The sequence below is a fragment of the Daphnia magna genome, linkage group LG1 (genome assembly GCF_020631705.1).
Source record: "Daphnia magna isolate NIES linkage group LG1, ASM2063170v1.1, whole genome shotgun sequence".
NCBI classification, from domain to species: Eukaryota; Metazoa; Arthropoda; class Branchiopoda; order Diplostraca; family Daphniidae; genus Daphnia; species Daphnia magna.
Window position 1 is genome coordinate 16,497,393 of NC_059182.1, and position 27,760 is coordinate 16,525,152.

At 37.9% G+C, this 27,760-nt stretch overlaps 6 protein-coding genes and 2 long non-coding RNA genes across 17 annotated transcripts; 5 read left to right on the top strand and 3 right to left on the bottom strand.

Annotated features, from left to right (window-relative positions):
- Positions 1 to 2,444: 2,444 nt before the first annotated feature.
- LOC116936614 lies at positions 2,445 to 6,839 on the bottom strand. The gene is made up of 3 exons (XR_004401786.2): positions 6,494 to 6,839; positions 3,078 to 3,412; positions 2,445 to 3,006 (listed from the first exon to the last, which is right to left on the bottom strand). It is a non-coding gene; the product is annotated as an uncharacterized LOC116936614 (long non-coding RNA).
- On the top strand, positions 3,441 to 4,992 carry LOC116936611 (ras-related protein Rab-43). 3 transcript variants are annotated; one of them, XM_032943809.2, is made up of 7 exons: positions 3,441 to 3,853; positions 3,934 to 3,952; positions 4,038 to 4,103; positions 4,179 to 4,253; positions 4,325 to 4,395; positions 4,461 to 4,559; positions 4,615 to 4,992. In XM_032943809.2, exons 1-7 carry the CDS (start codon positions 3,653 to 3,655, stop codon positions 4,723 to 4,725), a joined length of 642 nt encoding a protein of 213 aa, XP_032799700.1. In that variant the 5' UTR covers positions 3,441 to 3,652; the 3' UTR covers positions 4,726 to 4,992. The 3 variants fall into 3 exon arrangements, with proteins under 3 accessions (XP_032799700.1, XP_032799701.1, XP_032799699.1); XM_032943810.2 differs by having other exon boundaries at positions 3,442 to 3,853; positions 4,337 to 4,395; XM_032943808.2 differs by having other exon boundaries at positions 3,444 to 3,853; positions 4,179 to 4,277; positions 4,337 to 4,395.
- On the top strand, positions 6,650 to 7,106 carry LOC123469379. 2 transcript variants are annotated; one of them, XR_006642634.1, is made up of 2 exons: positions 6,650 to 6,778; positions 6,834 to 7,106. It is a non-coding gene; the product is annotated as an uncharacterized LOC123469379 (long non-coding RNA). The 2 variants fall into 2 exon arrangements; XR_006642635.1 differs by having other exon boundaries at positions 6,841 to 7,106.
- Positions 7,107 to 8,608: 1,502 nt separating this feature from the next.
- Positions 8,609 to 9,578, top strand: LOC116936613 (ribonuclease kappa). Its single transcript, XM_032943811.2, has 3 exons — positions 8,609 to 8,771; positions 8,898 to 9,017; positions 9,326 to 9,578. Exons 1-3 carry the CDS (start codon positions 8,619 to 8,621, stop codon positions 9,425 to 9,427), a joined length of 375 nt encoding a protein of 124 aa, XP_032799702.2. The 5' UTR covers positions 8,609 to 8,618; the 3' UTR covers positions 9,428 to 9,578.
- Positions 9,579 to 11,386: 1,808 nt separating this feature from the next.
- Positions 11,387 to 13,158, top strand: LOC123466396 (farnesyl pyrophosphate synthase-like). The gene is given in 7 exon segments (XM_045168226.1): positions 11,387 to 11,434; positions 11,437 to 11,507; positions 11,577 to 11,714; positions 11,952 to 12,155; positions 12,235 to 12,402; positions 12,503 to 12,715; positions 12,782 to 13,158. Coding segments are annotated over 7 exon segments (1,041 nt in total). The 5' UTR covers positions 11,387 to 11,388; the 3' UTR covers positions 12,983 to 13,158.
- On the bottom strand, positions 13,095 to 17,684 carry LOC116936609. 2 transcript variants are annotated; one of them, XM_032943803.2, is made up of 14 exons: positions 17,401 to 17,684; positions 16,947 to 17,323; positions 16,786 to 16,888; positions 16,553 to 16,714; positions 16,337 to 16,490; positions 16,086 to 16,272; positions 15,872 to 16,012; positions 15,564 to 15,650; positions 15,401 to 15,509; positions 15,151 to 15,324; positions 14,793 to 15,083; positions 14,494 to 14,734; positions 13,755 to 14,401; positions 13,095 to 13,684 (listed from the first exon to the last, which is right to left on the bottom strand). In XM_032943803.2, the coding sequence occupies exons 1-14, from the start codon at positions 17,515 to 17,517 to the stop codon at positions 13,511 to 13,513; spliced, it is 2,964 nt and encodes a 987-aa protein (XP_032799694.1). In that variant the 5' UTR covers positions 17,518 to 17,684; the 3' UTR covers positions 13,095 to 13,510. The 2 variants fall into 2 exon arrangements, with proteins under 2 accessions (XP_032799694.1, XP_032799693.1); XM_032943802.2 differs by having other exon boundaries at positions 15,151 to 15,327; positions 17,401 to 17,683.
- Positions 17,685 to 17,903: 219 nt separating this feature from the next.
- Positions 17,904 to 19,106, top strand: LOC116936619 (barrier-to-autointegration factor). Of its 4 annotated transcripts, none has more exons than XM_032943820.2 (3): positions 17,904 to 18,017; positions 18,492 to 18,618; positions 18,703 to 19,106. In XM_032943820.2, the coding sequence occupies exons 2-3, from the start codon at positions 18,493 to 18,495 to the stop codon at positions 18,847 to 18,849; spliced, it is 273 nt and encodes a 90-aa protein (XP_032799711.1). In that variant the 5' UTR covers positions 17,904 to 18,017; position 18,492; the 3' UTR covers positions 18,850 to 19,106. The 4 variants fall into 4 exon arrangements, with proteins under 4 accessions (XP_032799711.1, XP_032799710.1, XP_032799714.1 ...); XM_032943819.2 differs by having other exon boundaries at positions 17,925 to 18,082; XM_032943823.2 differs by lacking the exon at positions 17,904 to 18,017 and adding an exon at positions 18,132 to 18,200.
- LOC116936615 (striatin) lies at positions 19,089 to 27,254 on the bottom strand. 3 transcript variants are annotated; one of them, XM_032943812.2, is made up of 14 exons: positions 26,937 to 27,254; positions 25,629 to 25,732; positions 25,402 to 25,563; positions 24,805 to 25,282; positions 24,223 to 24,343; positions 23,409 to 23,531; positions 22,922 to 23,041; positions 22,499 to 22,719; positions 22,254 to 22,429; positions 22,004 to 22,173; positions 21,702 to 21,869; positions 21,493 to 21,623; positions 21,214 to 21,418; positions 19,089 to 21,141 (listed from the first exon to the last, which is right to left on the bottom strand). In XM_032943812.2, exons 1-14 carry the CDS (start codon positions 27,171 to 27,173, stop codon positions 20,972 to 20,974), a joined length of 2,586 nt encoding a protein of 861 aa, XP_032799703.2. In that variant the 5' UTR covers positions 27,174 to 27,254; the 3' UTR covers positions 19,089 to 20,971. The 3 variants fall into 3 exon arrangements, with proteins under 3 accessions (XP_032799703.2, XP_032799705.2, XP_032799706.2); XM_032943814.2 differs by lacking the exon at positions 22,922 to 23,041 and having other exon boundaries at positions 26,937 to 27,251; XM_032943815.2 differs by lacking the exons at positions 22,922 to 23,041; positions 23,409 to 23,531 and having other exon boundaries at positions 26,937 to 27,247.
- Positions 27,255 to 27,760: the final 506 nt, after the last annotated feature.

A 27,760-nucleotide genomic window follows, 5' to 3' on the forward strand; every position in this document is an offset into this window, starting at 1 on the left:
TAATAATTTTTGGCTACTCGGAAAAATTATTAACGTTGACTACGAAAAATATTACTGAGAAAAAGGAGGAGTACTGGAGTTCTGAGGAAAATTTAAAAAATAAAAAATGAAATTTTCTCTAAGAATTCCGGGAAATTTTTAACAGAAGGATATTATGTTTTTGACGATTCTTTGTATTATTTCAATTCAGGAAAATACAGAAAAAAATTTTAAATTCAATTTATTCATCATTTCAAATAAAAACACAGTTTTAATGAATTTATTTTTGAATAAATAACGAAATATCAAAAGCTAATAAAAGTAATTTTTAGTTGACATAAAAAGAAGCCATTTTGAGTTTTTAAATTAAAAATTTGCGAATTAAAAATCTGCATTTAATGCTTTAAATTTTTTTTTATTTTCATGAGTAATGAACATTACATTTTATGTCTATTATTTTTATTAATAGTAGGTAGTTTTGGAAATTAGTTACACAAAAATTTTAAGTCTAATGTTTACATTTCCCATTGTAATACGTTGGGTATCATGAGATATATATATGTTTCAAACTTTGACATTTCTATATCAGGCCACTAGATGTCCAACATATCTAATACTTGTACAGTATCCTGCACAAAAATCCGAACGATGATTTAAATGTTGAAAGCCATCTATTGGCGGGGTTACGGGTTTTGTGTTGTTTTGTTTTTTTAATAGGTAGGGTAGACGGGGTGAGGACACGACAGGGCAGGGTTGGGAAAGTCTACACCTTGCTTTTTTTCTTCAGGGCAAGTAACAAATCAGCTCATTTTTTAAACCCTCAGGGGGTGGTTTTTTAAGCGACAGTTGGAAATGTTCAGCTAAGCCTTTAAAACATTCCTTACGCAAAAAATTTATATAGCTGCTTGTGCGGGTTTACTTAGACATCGATGGCATATGTATAGAGGGTATGATTGCGACGCCGGAAACCGGTGTTTGATTCCTGATAAGGAATTGTAAAATTTGTGGTATATTCATGAAAATCTTTGTTCGTTTGGAATGTTATTTGCTTAAAAACAAAGAAAATTTTTATTTGTTTTAATTATGTAACATTATCTCTTATAAACAAATAAAAATTGTCTTTATTTTTAAGCAATTAACATACCCAAAGAACGAAGATTTTTATAAAGATATCCTATATTTTACAATTTCATATCACGAATCGAACACCGGTGTCCGACGTCATAACCGGAACCTCTACACATATGCCAGCGATATCTACGAAATCAAGCGAAAACAGCTAACTAAATTTTTTGAGTAAGTTCTGTTTCAAAGCCATAGCTCAACATTTCCAACTGTCTCTTAAAAAACACACCCCCTGAGGGTTTCAAAAATGACCTGACCTGTAACTTGCCCTGAAGAAAAAAAGCAAGGTGTAGACTTTCCCAACCCTGCCCTGTCGTGTCCTCACCCCATCTACCCTACCTATTAAAAAAAAAAACACAAAAAACCCGTAACCCCGCCAATAGATGGCTTTCAACATTTAAATCGCTGTTCGGATTTTTGTGCAGGATAATGTACAGTATCCTGCACAAAAATCCGAACACCGATTTAATTTTTTAAAGCCACCTATTGGCGGGGTAAAGGGTTTTTTGTTAGTTTTTCTTTAAGAGGGAGGGTAGACGGGGTGATGGACACATAGGGCAGGGTTATGTAAGTCTAGACATTTTTTTATGCCTTAAGGTATTACGCTTTAAGGCAAGTAACAGGTCGGGACATTTTTGCAACCTCCAGGGTGGTGTGTTTTTTTTTAAACTACAGTTGGAAATGTTGGACTTAGGCTGTGTAATACTCCTTACCCAAATAAATTAGATAGCTGCCTGTGCACAATTATCTCGATACCGATGGCATACGTGTAGAGCCTCTGATTGCGACGCCGTAGATCAGAGTTCGATTCCCAAAAAGGAATTGCAAGATATTTGGTATCGTAATAATATTCTTCATTCGAATTTGCTGGAAATATTAATTTCTCTAGAACGAAGGAGATTATTATTTTTTAAATTATTTAATAAACAAAAAAAGCACATATTGCTCGATGAAAATTTGTTTTATATATAAACGAGAATTTCTCATAAATTAACCATATTAAGTCAGCACCTCATCTAGAATCGAACGCCGATCTCCAGCATCACATTCAGAAACGCTACACCTACGCCATTGACATCGACGTAAATATTTACAGGCAGCTGGAACATAAGCTAAATTGTTTCGGCAACATTACCAAGCCCAAGCCCTAAATTTCCAACTGTCGTTTTAAAAAACACAACACCCTGGGGGTTGCAAAAATGTCCCGACCTGTAACTTGCCTTAAAGCGTAATACCTTAAGGCACCTTTTTAAAATGTCTAGACTTACCCAACCCTACCCTGTCGTGTCCATCACCCCGTGTACCCTCCCCCTTAAAGAAAAACAAACAAAAAACCCACTACCCCGCCAATAGGTGGCTTTAAAAAATTAAATCGGTGTTCGGATTTTTGTGCAGGATACTGTACGTACTGTACAGTACGTACCACGACATAACAGGGGGAAATAGACACACAAAATAGGGCTGTCCCTGAAGGCAGAAAACTGCCAACTTCCATTTTTAGTTTACCTTGTTTGACGCTAGGTTCTCTAGTGATTAGTGGCTCTCGGTTTAAGATACTTTAGTCAGTAAGCCTCATAGCGAAATTTAAATAATTAACGCCAAGCTAGTTGATCACTAAAAGTTTACTCTCATCAATTGTATTATTGTTTTCAAAAATTTACCGTTCTTCATTATTTTTTGTTAAAAATTGGAAATTTAAAACAAAAACAGCAAAGCAAAAAGCGCATTTGGAAAATTATCAAAAAAATTTAATTTTTTTAAATGTAATCCTTTGGAATAAATGAAAAAAATACGTTAACAAAAGTAAAATTAAACTTCTGCGGTTTTTGTACATTTTTTCCGCCATTTTGTAAATTTAGAAACGAAATTTAGCCACAATCCGTCGAGCTTTTCATGACGCATCTGTCAGTAACAGAATTAAAATTAACAAATGAATAAATTGTTTATTAACTAGGTAATTTAAGCCATCATACCATTATTACTGTACTGCTTCCCTCAGAGCTCAGAGTCAGACGCAGGTCAGACGGCATTGGCGTTTTCAGTTCCTCCCGAAATAGTCTTACCTCATCAATCTGGTACTCGGTCGGTTAAACGTATTTATTACATAAATAAAACTGAAACAACCAATACACATTTATTAAAAATTTTCGTTGACGGTAACGTTTTGGTTAACCCAATGCATTTGCATGGGGATAAAACCAGAAACGCTGTCTGTCAGCCCCCAGCACGATGGTAAGTCCTAAAAATACCGTACCCTGCCGTCGCGACGGCCGAGACCAGGCTGGTTTAAATACTGCTTCCTCGCCATCTGGGAACAGTATTTGGAAGCTATAGTATTTCAGGAAGCAGACTTCAATTTGCGATCCCATAAGTTGTTTGTTTTTTTATGACAGCTGTTAATAATTAATAAGCAAATCAAAAATACATTTCTGTTAAGAAACGTACAGAGTTCTTTAGAAATATCTTTTAAAATTTATGTTCTGGTTTTAAAGTTGATTCACATCATATCCCATTAATTTGTTCCTCTTTAGATACCTTTTGGAGTAAAATGTCTAGGTTGTCTAGTAATACCTCTGGTGAAGAATGTTTTGACTTTCTTTTCAAAATTGTTGTTATTGGCGACTGCGGTATAGGCAAAACCAGCTTAGTTCAACGATTCAAATCTGGAGTTTTTACTGAACGATATACCAATACAATTGGAGTAGATTTTGCTATGAAAACAGTGGTCATCGAAGGAAAACAGGTTAAAGTATGAGGAAACAAATATCCTTTTGTTATACTTTGGATTAATGATATCTCCTTCACATACCATCTCTCATCCTTTCACAGTTACAGATCTGGGATACAGGTAAAAAAAAAATCAAAAGCAACAGAATTTTTTAAGACCCTCCTAACACAAATAATATTTCTTTGAAATAATTGCTATTATGCAGCTGGGCAAGAGAGATTTCGAACAATTACCCAAAGCTATTACAGATCAGCAAATGGTGTCCTTTTAGGTGAACATTAGAAATCCCAATTTAAAATATGTAATGTGTGTTATATGTATTAGCATCCTGTGTATATTATTGCAGTTTATGACATCACCAAAAGATCATCCTTTTTAAGTCTACAAAAATGGATGGAAGAGATCCGGAGGTTTACAGCAAGTAATATATCTTGGATTCTGATTGGTATCTTCCTTAATTTTTCATGTAGATTTCTTGATAAACCTTTCAAGTTTCATGTTCAGGAAATAAATGTGATATGGATTCCCTCCGTGAAGTAGAACAAGTAGAAGCCCTGGCCTTGGTTGTATCTAGTATATAAAACCATTTGCTGTCCCAATTTTCTAACAATCTTTCTTGTTGCATTAGGCGGAGCTTATTCCAGAAATAGTATTGGTATTGGAAACATCAGCAAAAGACAATACAAATGTAGAACTTGCTTTTGTAGAACTAGCAACTGAACTGAAGGTAATGTTAAAACATTTGTTGTTCCAAGGCATTAATTAAACTTTATAATTCACAGCATAAGCAAGGTGGAATAGGAATATATGACACTGACCAGGAAGAAGTTTTTAACTTAAATAACAAAAGAATACTGCAGTCCACGAAACAATGCTCAGCATGTTCAATTTAGTGTATCTTATATGTATGAACAAAGATGTTTTACTTCTAGGAAACTGCCTTTTATTGTTACAGTCTCAACATAAATTAAAATTCTACCACTCATATCCTTTGAAAGAAACTTAATTTTGACTATATATTTGTACGATACTTTTTTTAGAGTTCAGAAACTTTGGGCGTTGCGATTGAACAAAATTATTCTCGTGTAAACTTCGATTTCCCGTTTTATAAAAAAACAAGTATTTGACTACATTGTATTAATAAACCGAAATATTCTTAATTTACGTGTGAATCAGTGTATCGTATTTGGGTATTAAAATAAAATTATTTTAAAATAAAATACTTAAAATACGTATTTTATTCGGTATTTGTATTTGGGCTGTTTCTTATTTAAAGTATTTGTATTTGTATTGGTCGTTTACGCTGAAAGTGAATAAAATACAAATACAAATACAAAATACTTTTTTTTCAAAGATTTGAAGTTTGTAAATTGGCAACAGTGTATGAATCGAAAGTAACTCAACTCCATCTCGTTCAGGGACCTGAACGCTGTCAGGCAAAACATGACAACTCCTGATAGGTCCCTGGCCACAATTTGCAGCAAGAGATAGGCAGCTCAATTCGCTTTACTAGCGCAACTTGCCTTTCGCATTCAGTTGCAACTCCATCTCGTTCAGGGACCTGAACCCTGTCAGGCAAAAACACAAAACCCCCGAGCCGTTATTTTTTTGTTTTGTGTTTGTTATTATTTATGATTATTGTTTATTTTTCTTTCTGTTTCCTTTCCGTAATACAATGCCTTTTAACCTTATAATTTTTTTTTCATTTATTAGAATATTACTTAATTAATTAATGGTATAATTTCATTAAAATTACTATAATAATTGTGAATTTCCACTCATGGGCATTCGGGTAGTGGAACCGGTTTCAAAACCCGATATCATTGACGGATCGTGGACTGAATGAATTATAATCGGTAAACCATAAGCTCTATATTTGAAAAAATTACAAGAATGGATAGCTATTGATTAGATCTATCCATTTGTCCACTGTTAGGTACAACAGTGAGGTAAAACATAGTTATAGAGAAGAAAACAATATTTTAAAAGTGAAATGGTTGGTTTTCCCATAAGACGCTGTAGACAGCGTACCACAGATTGGACACAAATTTGATTTTCGCATTTGCGGAGAATGCGCAACGTAGGATGTCCAACTGCTCCATAAAGGAAAAAAGTATTTTGTATTTGTATTTGTATTTGTATTTTATTTTATTTGGTATTTGAGGTTTTGGGAGAAAAAATGTATTTTGAAGGACGAGTATTTTAAAATATAGTATTTGTATTTTTAAAATACTCGTTTTTTTTCAAATACGATACACTGGTGTGAATCCAGCTTGATTTGGGTGGGTGGCCGCAAGACATCTGTGACAGCTAATACCACCTACCAGGCAATCTGGTTTATGTATTCGTTTCAGTCACTTTTCTCGTTCGTTTGCAGGGTGCAGTCATCTTCATAAATTGTCACCATACGAAACTTAAATGGTAATAGCATGGTAATAGGTTCTTTTACGGCCTGGTTGGTTGTTTCTAAGAGCTTAGGCTATACATATTTCATCTTCAATTTTTATTTTTTATGTTGTAATCGTTTGGATCGCCATCAATACACTCTTTTATTTAATCTATATCTTTTTTTATAATCCGTAGTCACATAGAGACGTAGTGTGGCTAGTGAGGCTAGAGTAGACTACACCAGACGGTAAAGACTAGACCTATGGTACTTACTGAGAGAAGCGGTAGAAGGCTTGCGGCCTGTGGCATAACGCTCGGCCCCGGTGAATCCAACCAGCTTAATACGGAAGGTACTGGCGTAACACACGTAAAATGTGTTTTTTCAGCGTTTTTCTTGTTTTTCCTCATCGTGCCATTACCTTCCGATAGTAAGCTAGTCACGGTTAGTACGGGTGCACTGGGCCAGATCCCAACTGTGGTATGTGGACTGCGGAGTTACGTGGCGGACATTGCGGTTTGTGAGCGGTTGCGGTTAGAGCTCGGTCCCACGTCAATCGGGTAGCTTTTTTGAAGATCAGTCGGGTCATTTTGATTTTCGGTACGATTCTTCCAGATCGCAGATCGTCCATTTTTCAACCCATGGGTCAATAGATCTAAGCCGGTTCCAGACAAAAAAAGGACCCAGATGCTAGAAACAGTTCCTGGACTCGGTTTCACGACCCGGTTCTAAGAACCAATTACAAAATCCGGTTACACCGCTTTTTACCACGTTTAGCCGAACTTCTTCCCTGACTTCTACCCAGAAATCAAATATGACCATTGTTCAAATCTCGTTTGGCACTTTTTAATTTTTAACTTTTGTAAAATAAGAATAAAATGTTAATGCAAAATTCAAGCTTTTCTTTTAGTAAAACTGATAAATTGTTTTTCTTTGCTTTTAGAATCAAGGATGTAAAAAATAGAGCTACGGTAGTAACGGACTAACGGTACTAGAATTGACAACCAACAGTGCCAAGATTACCATACCCTAAACGTATTGTAACTGATGACTACTCTAATAAAAAAAGTAGGGGAAAAGTTTTGAACTAGAATATTAAATGTTTCCAATTTTACGAAGGTGCAAAAGTGCTAAATACATGACTACAGTACCCACCACAAGTGTTAGAAAATGCGCGGTTACCCGTAAGCCTCCGTGTAAATACCTCGCTGATTTGCGAGGTAAATACTGGGGATAGATTTTTTAATTTTTTTTTACAAATACATTTGTTGAAGATGTATTCGTGAAAAAAAAATCAGAACTGTACAAGCCTCCGCTGAGGCTGTACACCACTTTCCAGAAGTATTAGAAAATTTTTTTTTTGTGTGGATCTCTTATGGCGGGATGGATTTTTCCGGCGGCCATATCTTTTGTTCCGATTAAGATACGGAGCCGGGGATTTTTTTACAAATTGCCCATTGGGCACTTTATTCCACGACCGCGATTCGATCGTGATCCATGAACCCTTTCCCTATTTTTTTCGCCCGGGAAAAACGCGCATTCCATTCAAGGACTATTATTGTGTGTACAACGACACAGGGAAAATGTAGTATGATTTTTTCACACTGGGGGCGCATGGCGCGCAAGGAATGCGCAACTCTTTCTTTGTCGCGAACACATATCCGCGCGGCTGATTTTTCCCCCCCAGTGGGAAAAAGTCATACTACATTTTCCCTGTGTCGTTGTACACACAATAATAGTCCTTGAATGGAATGCGCGTTTTTCCCGGGCGAAAAAAATAGGGAAAGGGTTCATGGATCACGATCGAATCGCGGTCGTGGAATAAAGTGCCCAATGGGCAATTTGTAAAAAAATCCCCGGCTCCGTATCTTAATCGGAACAAAAGATATGGCCGCCGGAAAAATCCATCCCGCCATAAGAGATCCACACAAAAAAAAATTTTCTAATACTTCTGGAAAGTGGTGTACAGCCTCAGCGGAGGCTTGTACAGTTCTGATTTTTTTTTCACGAATACATCTTCAACAAATGTATTTGTAAAAAAAAATTAAAAAATCTATCCCCAGTATTTACCTCGCAAATCAGCGAGGTATTTACACGGAGGCTTACGGGTATCCGCGCATTTTCTAACACTTGTGGTGGGTACTGTATATGTAGTTAATTTCATTTGTAGTTTTTAAGCGGCCATCTTTAAAAATGGTGATCTACCAGATCGCACCGAAGAACCGCAGCGCACTAATCTGTTTCAAACGGACCGACCAGATCACACCAGATTGGCCACGGGTAGGTCAGATCGGTGACCCGATTGTGACCAATCGGGCCGTGCCCTACCCATCCATATCAAACTGTGTATTAGCGCAACTTTAGATACAGAGCACTTCGTTCAGCAGTCGACAACATCACATGACAATTGGAATTACTCCATCTTTAACGTCAAGCTACACGGACTGTCTTCTGATTTGTCTTTCAGTTTTATTACAGGAAAAAATGCCATTCTGCGGCCCGAAGTGTTCTCTGTGTTGCACCATTGTTAGCATATGGGGGATCGTTCAATTGGTAAGGATTCTGTCATTAACAGGAACCATATTGTTTGCTAAAACAGTGTGTTATTTCAAAAAAGTTCATTCGTTAAGCTGATGTTTCATTAATTCATTTTACCAAACTGTGTACCCCTTAATTTAGGTACTGATGGGTGTGTTCTTTTACACTCACAGTGTGGCATTGGCTGAGGACCTGACTCTAAAGGAGCACTACGATGATCTAAATGAGTTTTACAAGGATGTTAATGCCAGCTACGAACAAGTAATTTAATCTTCTGAGAGAATAGAAAATCATATCTTCATGTATTAGGCTCTTGCTTAGTTCAATAAGAAGTACTGCATCTTTAAGAATGAATGGGGCATTTATAGCCCTTCTAAAATAACACCATTTTGATTAGTAAGTGTCTCCGAAATGCAAGAGATGTTGGTTGCAAAACCAATCAATGTGTGCTTCTTCACATATAGAAACCTTTTACTGCTCCCTTACATTAATTAAAATTTCAATAATGTAAATGGATTTAACTGGGATCTGTTGAGGCTATTAACATTCAATATTTTCTTTCATTCCAGAATGCATACAACTGTTGGATTGCTGCATTTATTTACTTGGTGACACTGTGTGTCTCAGTTCATCAATTTTGGCTGAACAATCGTGTTTCTTATCAAGTCTAAATTACGGTCAAACCATATTTTGAGGAGCCATGTGGCTGCATGGGGTTTACCATTTTATTAGAGCCTAAGTGTTGTAGATCATTGTCATTTAACATTCCTGTGTAAATATGTATTGTCTGTCAATTCAATAGACTTATTCCTTGGGCTTGAATTACAAATTGCCTCAATGTTAAGTGAAGACTGATTAAACTCTGCCACTAAAATTGTCTCCTAACAACACCTTAGCTCGCCAAAAATTTGACGACGTCTTGCACTGATCATCTAAAGGATTCCGTTCAGATTGATACAAGAGGTATTGCATTTGTTAGCGATTGTAATTTTTGCTCCGAAGTCAGCTTTGAACTTCGCAGTATAATAAATGATATTTGTACTGTTTAGGAAATTAATTTATAACGTTAACTGGCCTTTCGTGTATTCAAGTACACTCGTTGTTTTATAGTGATCTAGAGACCTGTCATTTTTACTATATTCTTGATATAGTTATATCAAATATAGTTTTTTTTTCTCTTATTTACTTTCAACTGAGCCAATCGAGTAACCTCCAGTTAGTGGAATCCATGGACTACTATAACTTAAGGACGGGATTCTTTCCCTATCTCGCCTTGTTAAAGGGTGTCGGGTGGGCTATTTTCAAAAAAAAAATAAAAAATATATCATTAAATGCAACTTTAAAAGGAGATTCCCACCACATAATTTTTTCTTTATAAAACGTATCATTTAAGAAGATATTGCGATTTTAATTTTAGAATGAGGGGGAAAAGGGCGGGCCGCCGGTGCCATCTATCAACCACAAATCAAGCCAAGTTGACAGTGCCTTGAGCCATCCGTAAACATAAACACAAACAGAACTCCAATCTCAGTGCTGTAGATTTCCACTTACAATACACTTTGGAGGCATAATTGCTACTGACCCAAGTTTCCTTTTTGCGTTATTTGCTGCTAAACGTGTTATCTCATTTCATTTACTTCTTTGCGCAGATTTTGGGGATGGGTTCGCAATAAGAAAGAGAAAAGGTCAAAAGGTTTTGTCTTTCGAACATTTATTTGTGAACCATCGAAAATTATGGTAATGATCATTTCGAAATTGTGGATAAAAAAAGCAAAGGGTTATGATTTTGGTTCCTAGATGGCACTGGCGGCCCGCCCAATTTCCCTATTTTCTGATAGAAAATAATTAATATCTCGTTAAGGGATAATTTTCAATATAGGGACATTTGGTAAGTCAATAATTTTTTTTTTAAATTAAATTGATTAAAAAATAAAACAAAATTACATGGCCGAGGCCGACATAGGAATTGTCGAAGAATCCCGTCCTTAAGTTTTAGTAGTCCATGGTGGAATGACTGGAATCACAATTCACAATCACATGCTCACAAATCAATGACATCTGGTGTCTGTATTGTGTTGTTGTATTGTAGCCTAGTGCCCTATTTGACTTGGAATAGCAAGACATATGTGGCTTTAAAGTAACAAGAGCATGGTAATGGACGTCTATGACACTGTCGACTGCTTCTGTTTGTTCCGTGATTGGGCTCGTTCGAAAACTTGCCCTTTTGTATGGGGTTAACCATTTGGCGTTTTTGCTTTTCTCACCTGTAGGGTTTCGTACTTGATTTTTTGTTGATAGTACTTTCGTGTTTATACAGTGATAGACTATATCTGGCTAATATGATCAACACAAAATATTACATATTTGTGAGGGTTGGAACTCTGCGCGCCCGGTTCCGAAACCGGATGCTTCGCTCAAACCAGTTAATAACTAGCACTCCAAAACTCTTAAGAAAGTTTTTCTCGTCTAAATCTAGTTCAGTTCTCCATCGTCCCTCAAGCGAAGAACTTGAAATTACGGAACGATCGGTAAATATAACTTTGATATTTTATCTATCATTCAGTTTTTATTGTCATTTTAAAAATTCATTATCCTGATAAAAAATATTAACCGTAAGAAAAATCTACTAGTCATGGCTTCTTCATGCAAGATAAAGGACCAGTTTCATGAATTCTTCCCGAAATGTTAAGATGTTTAAAGAATTCACCACCACTGCACAAGTTGCCATCAATGCAAGAATGGGTTGAAAAGGTTTTTGGGATATTTTATAAATCAGTTTTGATAATTCATTTCGATATCTCATTTAATTTTTTTAAATAGATTGTTGAATACAACCTAAAAGGAGGCAAAATGAACCGTGGCATGGCTGTTGTGGAAAGCTTCATGATTTTAAAAAATCACCAAGTATCAGAAGAAGAGAAGAACACAGCCATAGCACTTGGCTGGGCTGTTGAGATGGTACTTATTAGGCTTCTGGTCTATATTTCTGGCCAACACAGTTTTTTTTTATGTCTGTCCTATGATTTCAGCTTTCCTACACTACGCTTACCTACACTTAATTTTGCTGATTATGAAATTGCACCACAATTTTCAAAGTAGTTTTTGTAAATGTTTTATATATAATCTTAAGAGATAAATTTTGATAGTTCATGTTGATAATGAAGAATTCAATAAGCATTTCTTCTCTGGCTTTAGTTGCAGGCATTCTTCCTTGTTGCAGATGACATTATGGATGGTTCTCTCACGAGAAGAATGAAGCCGTGCTGGTATCGCACGAACAATCTTGGAGTTAAGGCTTTCAATGACTCCATATTGTTGGAAAGCTTGATTTATCAAATAGTCTCATCTTATTGTAAAAATCAGCATTATTACCTTCCAGTGCTGGAACTGTTCCATGATGTAAGTAGGTCATTTCACTCATCTGTATGATTCTAGAGGTTTTTTCTTTTTTTGTTTTTTCCTAAAATATCCTGTAAAGGTTACCATGAGGACCTCGCTGGGACAAGCAATGGATTTACACTCTGCACCAAATCCGAATGAAGCCCCTGACCTAAGCAAATTTACAGTGGAAACCTACGATGCTATCGTGAAATACAAAACAGCATATTATTCGTTCTACCTTCCAGTGGCTGTCGCAATGCGTTTGGTGAGAGTATTGTCCTACGGCTTTTTTAGTTAATTTGTATTAATTATTAACGTTTTTATTTTTCACATTTGACTCTCTTATGCCACCGCCAATTTTAAAGGCGGGAATACAGGATAACGATCTTTTGAAGCGGGCGGAAGATATTTTGTTGCCCATGGGGCGTTTTTTTCAAGTCCAAGACGATTACTTAGACTGTTTTGGAGATCCTGAGATAACAGGTAAAATTGGCACAGACATTGAAGATGGGAAGTGCTCCTGGCTAATCGTAACAGCCCTGCCGATGTGTGATTCGGCTCAGCGACAGTTAATTGAAGTGAGTACCGAATTGTCATTTTATACAGATTTACCATACAGAATGCTTGACAATTTAACATTCAAGGCACATTATGGTTTGAAAAACACTGAATCTGTGAACCTCGTGAAGTCGTTATATCAACAGTTCGACATCCCTAAACTGTATACTGAATATGAAGAGCGCAGTTACAAGGAGCTAACACAAATGATAGAAGGAATTAAACATCAACTACCAACTTCCATATTCCAAGGGTTTATGGAGAAGATTTACAAGCGATTGAATTGAAGGAAATTGAGTTAAATCTTAATCAACGTCAATTTCGAAGCGACGACTATAAATCATGACAACGACTTTACAGAATGAAAGCCGGTTAACTCGTTAAACTCGGACAAATCGCTGTAGTCAACAAAGCCAAATTTATTTGCTTAGCACGACAGAATATACTGGTAGTTTATCATGAATTCAAACTTTTATTGTGTTATAGAAATAGAGAAATAGAGTTGAGCTTTAAACTTGACGAACAAAAAAAAATTGGTGAGAATCAAACGCCGAAACGTACATAATAAGATAGGCGAAGCTTTAGAAATTTAGTGGCAATACTGGAAGACGAATGGAAAATAGCGTATCATGCTTTTCATATGGGTCTAAAAGAGTCCAGTTCCAATTGATAACCAGTCAAGAGGGAAGGGGGAAATGTTATGGAGATCCTGTATGACCACTGAAGTCGCGTTATTTAGATTATTTAATAATTATTTAAAAGTAGATCTGATGCGTCGTCCATGACATGTGAACGTCGAGTCTGCAAACAAAAAATCAATTTGAAGGAGTAAACCGCGGAGATCGACGCAATAATGGACCAGTAGCCTTGAGTGGCGAAGGTTTCTTGTGAATACGAGTATGTTTCATTTCTGTGCCTCGCAACTTCAGCCCAAAGGGTGTATTTGTCCCGTGCGTCCCATGGTTTGGCGTTAATAACGGCGCTTTAATCTAGACAAAAAACAATATTTTTAGACCAAGAGTTTGCAGAAGACATCCGAGTGAAAAACTTTGAAATCACCTTGAGGTCGTAACGATCGTTTCCTTTGGAAGATAGAGGCAATGCATTTGCTCGCTGACTTTCACGAAGTGGAGAAACTTGTGGAGTCTTAGGAGGCGTCGAGCGATCTTTAATGACTTGAGGATCCGAAAGTTGTCGTTGAATGCTAGGGCGTTTTCTAGGAGAACGTAAAATCAGTGGCGTTGTCTCCGTTGAACTACCAGTGACACCAGGATTTAAGGCAGCGCAACGGGCATCAGGAAGAGTGGGAGAGGCTAGCCTATCAAATTTCCGAACATGGGCCGATACTTTGCCAATGTTTTCAGATCGTATCTTTTGGACTGAAGGTCGACCAGTTAGAGGAATTTTTAAATGGTCCAAATGTCGGTTAAGAACTTCTCCGCTGGACCATTGCTGGCAGCCTTCGGGTGTAACAAGGACAGCAGTATCTGCCAGTGAAACTGGAGAACCCAAAGGTATACTAGCTACTGTAATTTCGTTTTGGGTTATTGCCGTAAAATTTTGAGCTAATTTCAAAACGGAACCGTTGCGAGTTACACAGTGTCTCGGGACATTCACTGAATCTTCTATTGCCAAGGTATTGGGATGTGGCACAGTACGTAACCTACTGATGCGAGGAGTCTCATTGTCCAAAGGCATCTCTGCGCCTTAAAAAAATTAATAAACAAATAAATCAAAAATAAAATACAATAAAAGTTTAACGAAAATGAAAGTTTGCATGCCTTTAACTTATGTTTACTTTTTTTATTGTTAGATTGGCTTATAGATTGTGCTCTCATAGGGGTAGGATCCTTTAGGCCAGTCCGGATAGTGTTAGGTTTGCCTCGTCGAAGAGATATCTTTGCTTCTTGAGTGCTTGGATGAATTGGTTCAATCAACCTCTTAGGTGTTATCATCTGCTGTACAAGAATACTAGGATTTCGTCGAATGGCTAACATCGACTGACTACGAGTAAGGCGTCGAGATGAACCAGAAGTGTTCTGCATGTAAAAACCATATCAGACAATTTGTTCCTTTGTGTTATTTCAACTTTACTACCGAGTCAGAAGAATTTGCCCGCGGAGATTCTCTAGATCGGCGTCTGATTGCACCAATTTTCCGTGCACTGGGAGAACGAATAACTCTTTGTTCTGCACTTTTTCTGATACGTAGACCCCGGCTAAGTTGTCGCGCCAATTCTTCCGAAGCCGAACGCTCTAATAACAACTTGTCGGATTCCTCTAACGTCTTCTCGTATTGATCCTGTACTTCCAACGCAAGGAAAACCTTCTGCCCTTTAGCATCAAGATCCGGACTCAAAGACTGCAAGTTCTTCTGTACTACTTCTTTCTTTAAAAACGCATAAAATTTTACGTTTTACAACACAAGAAAAGTTAATAGTCAAACACATATTTACCTCTAATGAGGTGACGTGAATTTTTAACTCTTCATAGTGTTGGTGCATCGCCACGTAATCTTCCTCCTCAACATGCCTGACCGGTGACGGAGTAAGAAGTTTTTTAGAATCTTTTGCGACGGTCTCAGCATCACATGGTGGTGAGGTAGCTATTGGTTTCTCATCAAGTTCACACTTCTATGTTAAAAGTTAAAAAAAAAAATCCGATACTTCATCATTTGTTAATGGGCTCTGCTTACAGTTAAATTACCTTTTCTACCACAAGATGTTTTTTTGAATTTTTTTTCCCCAAACTTAGTCGTCGCTTCGTCAGTTTAGGAGTTTTCATAACAGGGTGGGCAGGATTGGATTCTTCATTTCTATAACAGATACTGTATAAATAAAGATTTTTTTAAAGCGACTACGTTAAATACCTTCCGGCTATTTTCTTTCGATGAAAAAACCGCAGAACACCAACAGATGATCTGTTACTTTCCGAATTTACAGTCGGACCAGAAGGACTAAATATAAACAGAAAATTCTAATTAGATATACTGGTAAAGCGACAATTACTTAACGTTGATAAAATTTATATATATATTTTTTGTTTCTTGTTTTTTTTTTTATATATTTATTTTACAAATAGTCTTAGATTTTTTTAAATTGAATTATTGCAATGTGGCAGGTGACTAGAAGAAGAAAAATATTTCTATAAAAAGAAAATTAATGGATAAAATCCAACCTAGGATTTAAGTCGATACGAGGTGATGCGAAGTATGAATGATGATTATCCGTCTGAATTACATATCGGTGATTCCCCTGTGGAGTGAGGGGAGTAGTACATAACACCTTTCCATTCGATAGACCTTCCCCTGCAGCTTTTCTAAGAGTTCAAACAAAATAAATTAAACAATCAAACACATCCAAACTAGTGCATGAACAAGTGGCAACGTTACTTCTTTTTAATTGCAAATCCTGAATTGATATCGATATCCACTTTACGTTTGAAAGTCGAACGAATCACTGGACTTATCGGAGTAACCAAATCGGCCGCTGATTCTGATCGGCAATCAGAGAGGTGTTCCACTGAAGCAGAAAATTCGCTTTTAGCTCCAACAATTTTGCGCAAACCTTCAAATACCCCTAGAAATTGTGGGAAACAGAGTTGGCTATGAGAAGAATGAGAATTTTCATGCTGTAGTCGTACGGTTAAATGAACTGCTGCGACGGTGCCGGCTTTTGCTACGGCTATTTCGTCGGCCACGATCTTGATCTACCAGTGAAGTAGAGGAAATTGAAACGAGGCGGCTGGCTATAGAATGCGGAATCCCACAAAGTTTACTGCTATTTTCGATAAGCATCTGAATGAATTGACCTTTATGTTAAATCGAATCGTTTAGGTAAAGCCCACGAGAAATTTCACCTGTATGACTTTGGCAGAATTTTGAAGTTTACTGCAATTTTGCCGATCGTTTCTGGAGGAAGCAGCTATATGAACCGGCATGAGTGTTGGTGCCATAACTATAGAAATATTGCTAGCATCCATCAAATTCGTCGATGAATTGGCAGCTACTGCTTCGAAGAACTGTTCAGAAAATAGATGACAACCTCTATTTTGACAATCTCTATTTTGCTTATTTAAAAAGCATTTCAAACCTGCAACAAATAACACAAAGTAGCCAGGGCTGGCTGTGGAATTAGTAAGCATGTCAAGTGAAGCATCTGAGAAGCTTTTTCTAAGCTCTCCATCTGAACACATCTGTTAACAAGTTGGGTTATGGCTTTATAAGGAAATTTTAAAAACTAAACTAACATACTTGAGTAAAATATCATGTAGTTGATAAGGAATCAAAGGATCTGGAAGCTCCCTTAGAAACTGCTTCAAGATGTTGGCTAAATCGATCACATCATGACTTGATTTGAATCCTTCTTTTCTTTCCAACTGTCGTTTTATTTCCCTCTGTCTGCATGCAGAACCAGCTTTCCTAAACAAGCCTTCAGTTTGGACACCCTTCAGGATGGCCTGACAAGATTGTACAACAAATGTGGGGACTTGTACAAGAATATCTCCTTTGGCACATATTGGAGTAGACCCATCTGGAATATTTTCTAGTTCACTTTCAACCATGATAAGAGCTTCTTCACTCTCTAGTAGTTCCAAGGGCTGACAAAATAGACTTTTTTTCTGTGGATCCTAAATGAATAAAACAATTATTGTTAAGGAAAGCATTTTTCAACCAGGCAATGTCAAATGAGAGCAGGGATGAATACATTGTTTCTTGTTGGTTTTCTCCATCTTCCAGTCTCCTTGATCCCATGTTTTTTTAACTCTGTCCAAACTAACGCGTTGAAAGTAATATTGTCGGTAACATTGAAAATATGATGCATGATGGATCACTTGCTTTCAATGTTATAACCGACACGTCTGTGTGTTTTAACACATAAATGAATAAAACGGTTTTCTACAGCCCGGGAATAGCACTGCTCTACCTACGTACTCTAGCTTTTAACGTGCTTCACTTTAATCCAACAAAGTTTCAAAACGCGCAATTCTCAGCGAATCAAATTCAACCAGGGTACTTTAACCACGCCCGCATTTTGATGCCAGATTTTCCTGTGGTCGTCAGCAGTGCGCAATATTTTGTTAAATTAAATGGATGGAATATGGAATTATATAAAATTTTTGTAAAGTAAATACAAAAAGATAAGATTTATACAAAACTTTATCTAAAATGCAATAAAGCTTATATGTTTAATTCAGTAATACTTATGAAAAACATTTGGCACTACGCGTCATCGTTTTCCCAAAAAAGGATTTGAACAGTCTGCACTCTGCAGCTACTATAAGCGATAAGCGTTGCTAACATCACAGCTCACAGGGAATCGGGGTACTTAAAGTTATTAATCGTTTTATTCAGTTTTATTCATTAGTCAAGTCGTCAATTTAATCAAGGTATTTATGATTGAATTTATGTCACGCTTTATATTCTCTGGGGAATAAGCTCTTGCCACAGCTTGGATAAATCCATCGCCAGTTGGGCTTTTGTTCGTCCATGCCTATGACAGACAGAGTAACGGTTTTACGGTTTCTGAAACTCAATCAAAATAGAAATTTTACTTTGGAATTTCATTCTGGAATAAATATCATAATGCACATTCGAACATCAATTTTATAGCTTGATTTTAGATACCTGATTAGTACATAGATGGCAATGTCAGTTGTGGGCTAGGTTTCATGAGATAGCTGCTACATCAGATAATTTTAGAATGTTAGTTTCCAATTTCAGAATGTCATACTCTTTATAGAAACATCAAATATTTTTTGCATTGGATAATCTTAAAATTTTACTTTTTAATTACAGAATGTCATCCACTTCACAGAAACATCGTAACTTTGTGGCAGAGCCCATGGGAGACAAGGCAGTCACTGACCTTGCTGGAATTGGAGGAGTGCTTGGAGATCGTCTAGAAAAGAAAGGCTTTGACAAAGTATAAAGGCTAAATATGCATAGTCCATATCATACAAAATTATTATCTTACAGTTTTTGTATTTTTTTTCATTTCTCATTACAGGCATCTGTGGTATTGGGACAGTTCTTAGTCTTGAAGAAGAACAAAGAACTGTTTGTAGATTGGCTAAAAGACACAGCTGGTGCCAATGCCAAACAAGCAGGAGATTGCCACCAATGTCTCTCAGACTGGTGTGATGAATTCCTCTAATATTTTTACTTCATTTGGGTATTAGTCTGTCCCCAGATTTCATCCCAAACTCACCTTCCATCGTACATATTTCCAGCACACTATACTTCGTACTTTTAATAACCTGCTCCGCGCTGCCTTGATGTAATGGGCTCTCCATCGTATGTCTTTTAAATTACGCATGTGTGTATGTCCCTTAAAAATCTACATACAAGTTATACTTCTGGAACTAAAGACTTAACCGAACGATAACAAAAATATAATTAGTTCAATGTGTATTTTTTTCGATCATACAATGTTTAAAGTTGAGTTCTTGTGGGAATAGGGGAGGTGGGGTAATAAGGATTTTTCACGTACACTAAATCGGGGCCCTAATAATAGATTTTTGTTGTTCGAATCATAGATAACATCGAGAACTTGGTTGCAGCAACAAGAATAGCAAACCTACCCAAATTAATATCGCCACTCATTTATCCACTTTTTTTTTCACTTGACTACTTTCTTCCATTCGATTATTTTCTTCACTCAACATTCCACAGCGAAGACAATTTGACGCAGCCAAAAATGGGGAAAAAAACACACGTCTTGTTTCACTCATACTTGTTCAAGTAGTTTTCCTAGTCTCGTAATAAGAACTACAGTAAAGGATGGGAGGGGGTCAAATTAAAAGAACGCACAGCATGCAACAAAGACGTTTGTTACGTGGGAGGAAATCTGTGTAAAATGTTATCAGAAAGCCGGGATTTAAGTTCCCAATTTGATTTTTACAAGTATGCACGAGAACCCAGATTCTGTCATTTAAAAATAGAAAAATAATGAACAGTAAGATTTCAAATACCACAATGAGGCAAGCCAGAGAAGGGAGCTAATAATTTTAACGGGACAAATGTTTTTCTCTCACTGATGATTTGCTTCGAAGTTGTTCTGAGTTACTCAATAGCATCGGATCTAGGATACTTCCGATACACAGTTTCAAAAGCTGAGTCCTAACAGGTTTCAATCCTTGCTTTAAATACTTCACAGCCAAATCTCACTAATCACGCATTATTGTTTTTGTTTTTGTTTTTTTGTTGTTTTTTTTTGGAGAGTGAGAGAAGGAAACAGTAGGAAAAATATGAAACGAAAAACATTATTTAAACACCGACATAGCTTTTCCTTTTTTAGTGTTGGGATGTTGAAGATTATGACAAATAAAAAAAAAAAAAAAGAGGGGGAACCTTTTTTCCTGCGATATTCTTTTCTTGCGGTAAAAATAAAAAAAGCTACAGATTGTAGGACATGCACATTGTTTGGGGGCCTAGTTCTATATATATATGTATATAACTGGTTAGGGGGTGGAATATTTTCTAAAAGACGTTAGAAGTGATTGAACTCAAGAGGTAATGTCAGTAAGGAGAGCACAAAAAAAAAAAAATGCAACATCCCCTCCCCCCCTTTAAACTATTTGAACGGAGAAATTGAATTGTTTCGGATCTTGTCTTTTTACAAAAAAAGGTGGGGCAGCGTAAACACGAGAGATATTCCGAGACTAAAGATCTATAAGAAAGACGGATAAGATACAAGTTTTCCAGACAGACGATGGGTCAAAAATGCAACGTTTTCTTCCCTCAAAGGTTTATAGCTAAGGTGGGAGTCGGGTTGTGAGATAGATAGAACAGCAACAACGGAAGCAAAAAGACGGAAAATCAGCGCATTTTGGGAGTAGAATCAGAAATCAGAAGTCACTTCTCAGATGTCACCAATCTTATGTGATGAATTCACGTTGTAGCAATTTTTTCTGTGCCATATTCACCGTCTGTTGGTGCTGTTCTCAACACAACGTATACCAAGTCGTTATAGATTGTACACGAGCTGGTAGTGTATCATTTCATTGCCGCCATGGATAAATCGATTTGATGATGATAGATATATCTTTGATCGGCAACACTGCTTGCTGCATGTACTGCCGCTTTCTATGACTCGGGCGAAATCGCACAAGCGCGCTGCTGTCATTCATAGACTTTACATTCAAGTTTTTGTGGTTTTTGTTTTGTTTTTTGTTGTTTTTTTTGTTGTTTTTTTTTTTTTAAGTGATCGCGCTGTTTAAATTGACCATTTTATCTAGCAAAATTAGATTTTGTTTTGGTTTTGGGATGTCCATTTCCTAGACAAATACTTTGGCCAGGGCGTCAGCTCCAGCAGACGCGATAAACGGCTTGCTCGGATGAAAAGCAACATCAAAAATAGACTCGTCAAACTTTTTGCGGTGGGACGTGATCTCTTGAACGCAAGTTTTGTTTTCCAAATTCCATAGTCGAATGCTACAGTCATGACCTAACGTTCCATTGAACGATATCAAACATTACAGTGGCAGAATAGTGTGAAGTTTAAACTACTGTTACGTACTTCCGGAGAGTAGATAAAGTCCATTGGGATCCACGGCCAAACACGTCACCGCATCCAAATGGGCAACCATTGCGTGTGCAAGTTTCCCTGTGTTGTTGTCGTAAAAACGGATATGTCTATCTTCGTGGGCTGTTATAGTCAGTGGAAGTGTAGGATGTGAAATGACACGATTGATCTGTCTTCCAAACACTGAATCCTCCACTCCCTAATTGATTCAAGGAATTACAAGACGAAGAATAAATGCACTGTACAAGAGAGAGAGGGTTTATAAATTTTTACCTTATCTGTTTCAAGCCGTGTGACTGGTTGACCCGTTTCTAGGTCGAAGAGGATACAAGCGGCCGAATTGTAGGATGTAACCATTTGATTAAGGTTGTCACGAACGAAATCCACTGACGTCGGTATTCCATCTAAAGCCAATGCGAACCAAAAAGCAAACATTATATTACATGATGCTATTAGAGCATTCTTCTCGATGTCGATCGAACCTGACTCAGAGGTAAAAACTGATAGAAGAGGAGACTTAGATTGCGGATTCCATAAACGCACGCTACCATCGGCCGAGGATGACAGCAAATGTAGTTTTTGGCTGTGCAAACTCAAACCCCATACAGCATCAGTGTGGCCCAATAGAGAGTTGCTCAGTACACTCGGATCTATTTTTTTTTTTTTTTTTTACAAAAGAGAAAATCATTAACATTTATGGATCGATACGCTTAGCATACGTATTTGAAGCAACGTAATTGTGCATATAAATGCTCAACCTATTCAATGGAATTGCACTACTTACCATACGAATCGTACGGATCGATATTTGACCCAGGGATATTCCAGCACTGTAAAGAACCGTCAAGTCCACCACTGAAACACTGCTCGCCCGAGGAGCTCATAGCTAAACAAAGAACTGGTCCGGTATGACCTCGGAACGTATAAACAGGTTCTACATCCAGGGAAGCTGACCTGCAAGAATAAAACAAACGTGCAAAAATAAAATAAAATGTTAAACGTCGCAAGGACGGAAAACAGAGACAAGTACATACTTTTTGGCCGGAATGGTTTTCTGGAGGTTCCATAGCTTAAGAGTGCAGTCCTCACTGGCCGTAACCAATACCGGCTCGACAGGGTGGAAAGCAAGCGCTCTCACGCCGTCAAAGTGGCTACGTAGAGTATATTTAGCATTCCATGTCTTCCGGAACGATTCCTTGTTCACCGAAATCTGCAGTAAACAACCAATTGTTTAATATGTGCCACGGTAAGGAATAAATAAAATTATGCACAATTTTACATCATAGCTAACTTCTGCTTCGTTATTGACTGTCAATTGTGCCAGTTCTCCTAGGCCCAGGTGACCATCAACGCCTTCGTCATCTGAGGAGGACAGGCCAGCTAGACCAGCTAAATGAGCAGTCTCGCCTGCAGCTCCAATCCCAGCTGGAGCTGGTCCTGTCACTGGGGCAGGAACAACAGAGCGCCGTGAAACACCACCACTGCTAGTGCCGCTGAATCCTATTCCACGTTACAATAAAAATGAAGATTCTTTTTTTCTCCATCTACTTAACACAAGAAGACGCTATTTAAATAGTAACATAAATAGTTGAAAATAAAGACTAGGTTTCTCCGTAAGCTATTTCCCTGGCGGGATCCTTCAAGGGAGGCCATCCAGCCTGTTGGGAAGAAAATATTGTTGCAAGACAAGAAGGGGCGCTACCTGTACGGGTTCTTGCAGAAAGAGGCGTAGAAGAAGAAGGGAAAGAGGAGTACAGGTCGCCATACTCCTCTTCTAAACCCATATCGCCCAGCATCTCATGTAACGCGGATCGTTTGGGACCTAACCGAGTAGCATAAGCAGCAGCAGCAGAGGAAAACGACGGTTTGGGAAAGAAGAGGACATGTTGAGCCAGAGAACCCACAACATGCGATTTTCGAATAACAGAAATCGAACACGACGAATAGGTTCAAGGGTTATACCAAGCAGCGAAAGAAGATTGTTCAAAAAGAAAACAAATGTTAGAAAGTTACAAAACAAAATGAATGATTTGAATTCTACGAAAATGTGTTTTTCTTTAAGCATAGAAGTCGTGTCTTAATTCTTTCGACCGAAAAAGAATGTTGCACTCTCCGTACAAATATTATTTAAAGTGACTGTTAGAGCTGATGTCGTTCGTCCGTGTGAATTAGGACAATTTTTAACTTACGCGACAGAAGCCCTTTTTTGTTTTTCGCACGATCCCGTCGGTACTGCTCTTTGAGCTGCGAGATGTGCAACGGGTCGACCGGCCAATCCGTGCCTTCATCCGACGGCGTTAAACGTCCCCGATCTAACAACGCATACGCACGCACACACGAACAATCAACAACAACAACAAATAAAGGGGAAAAAACGAAACGAAACAAAACAGAATTCCATTCAATAGAAAAAGAAATTAGAAAAGAAACTAATTCATGCTTTGAAACTATTTAGTTATTTAAAACAATAGATGAATCATTTGTTTACAAGGCGTACCAGGACAAATGCCACTCAGGGCCATGCAACTAGAAAAGAATCGTCCAGAAAACAGATACTACAACTTACAATGAGATGCAAGATCTCCGGCAAGGAAACGTGTGTCATTGATGGAGCATTCAGTGTGAATCGATACAAAGAGAAGATGGGAGGTACGCAGAGAGAGAGAAAGAGAGATAAAAGCGACGAGGACAGATATTGCCGAATTCCAGTTTTCCTTTCTTTTTTGAGGGGAGAAAAACCTTTGCTTTTGTTGTTCATTGTTTCTATGTATAACATAAGGAGTATTACCCTGAACAAGAGGACTATCAAGCCGATTTGGAGGTATGAAAAGGCGGATGAAATTCAAAAGCTGCACCTTCCACCATTTCAGCATAGACGCAACGTGAACATCGAGTATGAAATAAAGTCATGTGCACAGAAAAGCGTACGGAATTCTCCGAAAAGACGATAGAGGAGACAACTGATGAATTGAAGGAAAAACAAAAAAATCATGTATGGCTTACCCCAGTCGGTGGTATCGGTCTGAACCCGCAATTCATGCGAGGCGTCATCGGTATCACTGCCAAGGAAGCTAAACTCGTTGAGAACTTCCTCCGTTTCGGCGTCCACATCATCCCGGAGGTTCTACGTGACAAAGGAAAAATATTGTTACAAAAGTAAAAAAACAACAACAAAGGATTCATTAAACACATCGTAAAATAAAAGGACCATAGCACATTTTTAATTTTCGTTAACCAAGAAATTTGAAATAGGAATAGACACCAAAGTTTGTCTTATGCCTATTCTACTCGAAACATTTATCTTTTTCAAAATATTTACATCTTGGGGGTGGGGTGGATCAAAAAATTGATTTTTCCTTCTGTTTTCATGGACTGTTGGATAAGCGATCCACTTGTCTGACAAGTACTCGGAGAAACTTTAGAACAACAGAAACAAACGAAAACAAATGATACGCAAAAACCAAGAAGCTTCGATATTGAGATTCCAGAACTTGTTACAAGTGGATAGAAAATCCAAATTCTTAAAACTGATAATAGGCCGCTTTTCTTTAAAATTTTTGTTTTCATTTGGCCTCTTCAACGCACTTTGGCTTTTATCTTGTTTCGTTTGGAAGTGGCTGCGTTCGATGCGGAGGCGGCATCGTCTGTATCATCGTCGGTATTGTCCTCCATCTCGTCGCTCATGTCGTCTTCGTCATCTACTTCAACGCCCACTCCTTCCTGGGCGAGGAAATCGAAGTTGGCCATGACTGCTGCCTCGGTGTCCATGATCATAGCTTCAGCCAACGAAGCAGGCGGCACTTTTTTCGCCGGAGCTCGTCGACCCTGCGTTTCGCTGAGTCGTTTGCTGTTTCCGCTCAAATCACCTGGACTGGAGCTTGCGACAGCTGAACTCCCAGTGGTCCCGCCGACAGTACCACCAGTAGCTCCACCATTGACGGCCGATCCACCCGTTTGCTCTTCTTTTTCAGAAGTCCCTGCTGGGTTTAATCCCAACAAGGAACGAACGCGGTTCGATCGGACGTCAATGATTGTGTCAGTGTAACCAATTTCTTGGAGGTACCTTTTGCAAGCAAATGCACAGAATAATTCAGTTACTGAGGCTCGTTAGTTCCAAATTGATGTATTTTTTTTTGTTGTATCCCCACGGAGGATGGGGGCGTCTCAATGCCCGGGACTTACTGGCGTAACAGTTGTCTCCCTTGCCTCCAGTTGACATTGCTGTTAGTTATGAAAATAGATTCGCCATCGACGGGTTCACCGCCAATGCCGTCCTCGAAGATAGGCGGTTTAACGTCACCTTGCTGGAGTTCGGTCCCATATTTTAGTTTGTGGTATTTCGCTCTTTAACAATAAATAGGCGTTGATTTATATTCAAATTACAAAATTTGCGAAAACTGAATTATTACCTTTCTTGTTTTAAAGCGTATTCCAGCATTTTAATCCTCCGGACTAGATCATTCTTTAAATTTTCTTGACCTTTCCGTTCACCCTGCAAAAAGGCTATTCGTGCCTAAAACCATAGAACACAAATTAATAAAATGTTGGTTCAAACCCTTGTTATACCGTTCTGACTAGGCTCGTTAGATTTTAAACAATTAAAATAAAACAAAAGGAAGTTGCTTAGAGTCAAACCATAATAGACAAATTTCCGAAGGAGAACCTATTGCATCTTTATGTTCGAAAATATCTATATCTTGAGCTAAATGGAAGGAAACGGGAACCTGAAGGGAAGAGATATAATACAAATGGACGGTATTTGTTTCCAGAAAACAAAGCAGTTCGGCAGATAACTACATTTTTATATGGATCATGCGGCAGGAACATTTTGGATTTGCCAGTACTCCTTTCTTTCTATGCGTGAAAACAGACAACAAAAAGGCGCTCCAAGGTATTTAATTGGATTTAATTCAGATGAACGAGTGATTCAAACAAACTCTTCGTCAAGCTAAAATCAAAAATACGGAAAAAGCAAATAACGGAGTAAATTTTAATGTGCGGGTGGATTCAACGAAAAAGAGCAGGATGCTGTCCGTCTACCGAGCACTAGAACGTGACGCACTTGACTAGCACACCATGGGTTTACAATTACATCGCCACTTCCTATCCCCACCAACATAGAAGATAACTAACGCGAAAAGAGTCCGTTAATAAATACTTATCCAATCGTGGGAAAAAAGTTGAACAAAGAGAGGATGAGAACAGCAAAAAAAGAAGTATTGGTGTCCAGCCAAGCAAAAACTTGTCCTAAGGCCCTAGGGCTTCATGTTTCTGTGTGTGGTTTTTTAAGTAACCACTAACATGTCAGCTATGTAACAGAGTAAATATGGTTGCACAAGCTATGCACTTATTCGAATGAAGGCCAAATCTTCTTGTAACTATTTTGGACATCATTTCTTAGGTATTGAGGAACTGTCTAAATCACTTTGTCAAGTTGGTTGTCAAGTCAATTAGTTTTGGACAGCATCTTTTAGTTTGCACCTCAAACAGCAACTGTGTCACACAATTTACAATTTAAAGTTTTTCCAACTTTACTGCAGGAGAGTATAAACATCCTCTAGGTCAGAGATTAGGGTTGTCGATCAGCTGAGGGACTAACCCTGGTCGAATACCAGAAGATGAATGCCAAAGAAAGTTCTGACTATATTTGGATACTGAATTGTGTTTTAACTGAAATGGGGAAGCATTCACTATAATCTTATGAGGGTTTGTTTCACCTGTAATTCTGCTCGTTCCACCTCCCACTGCGAACGCTCCATTTCGAAGCGAGCCCATTCGTGCTGGATGAAGTGTAGGATGCCCGGGATTGAGTACTGTAACCTTGGATTGTTTTCATCGCTATTATTGACTTTGACACTGGACGAACTCGTACCCACACCAGAAGGTCCCAACTGGCCATTATGCGGTGCAGAATTGGGCCCGTCTTCCATCGTTCCGGATTCCGGGATTTTCATCACTGACGAGACGCCATATTGACACTAGCTAAGGCAGGGTTGCCACTTCACACTAGAACCTAACCGATAAACCAACAAACTGATTCACGTACAGCGCCAATATTCCTAGCGGAGCTTTGTACAAATATTTGGTCAAAACAAGAACTACAAATTGACTTTTCTCAACGTGTTTTGATGATTGGTAACGTTGAAAAGCGTTTCTAATGTGGATGAGGTAGTTGAAAATGAACCCCTAATAGAAGTTTTAGTTTTTTGTACGGAAGAACAATGAAACAATTCAATACGGTCTCAGTTGTCTTTGTTCACTGCGAATTTTTGCTTCGCGTTCGACTTCAATGAAACCATCTTGGCCATCTGTGTTTCACGTTTCGAGTTTTAGCTCTAGTTTATGATTTTCTGATTTCTGGGTAGGAATTTCGAGATTCGACATTCGAGGTTATAACATTTTCAAGGGTTTTCTTGGCTTGTTGTATGTTTTTCAAGATTGCCATTTTCAGCTTTGATTATTGATTCGCTTGAGTCGTTCATCAAAAGTTCAAAACAAAAAATAAATCATTTTTATGCTTCTCGCTTCACACTATAGCCAT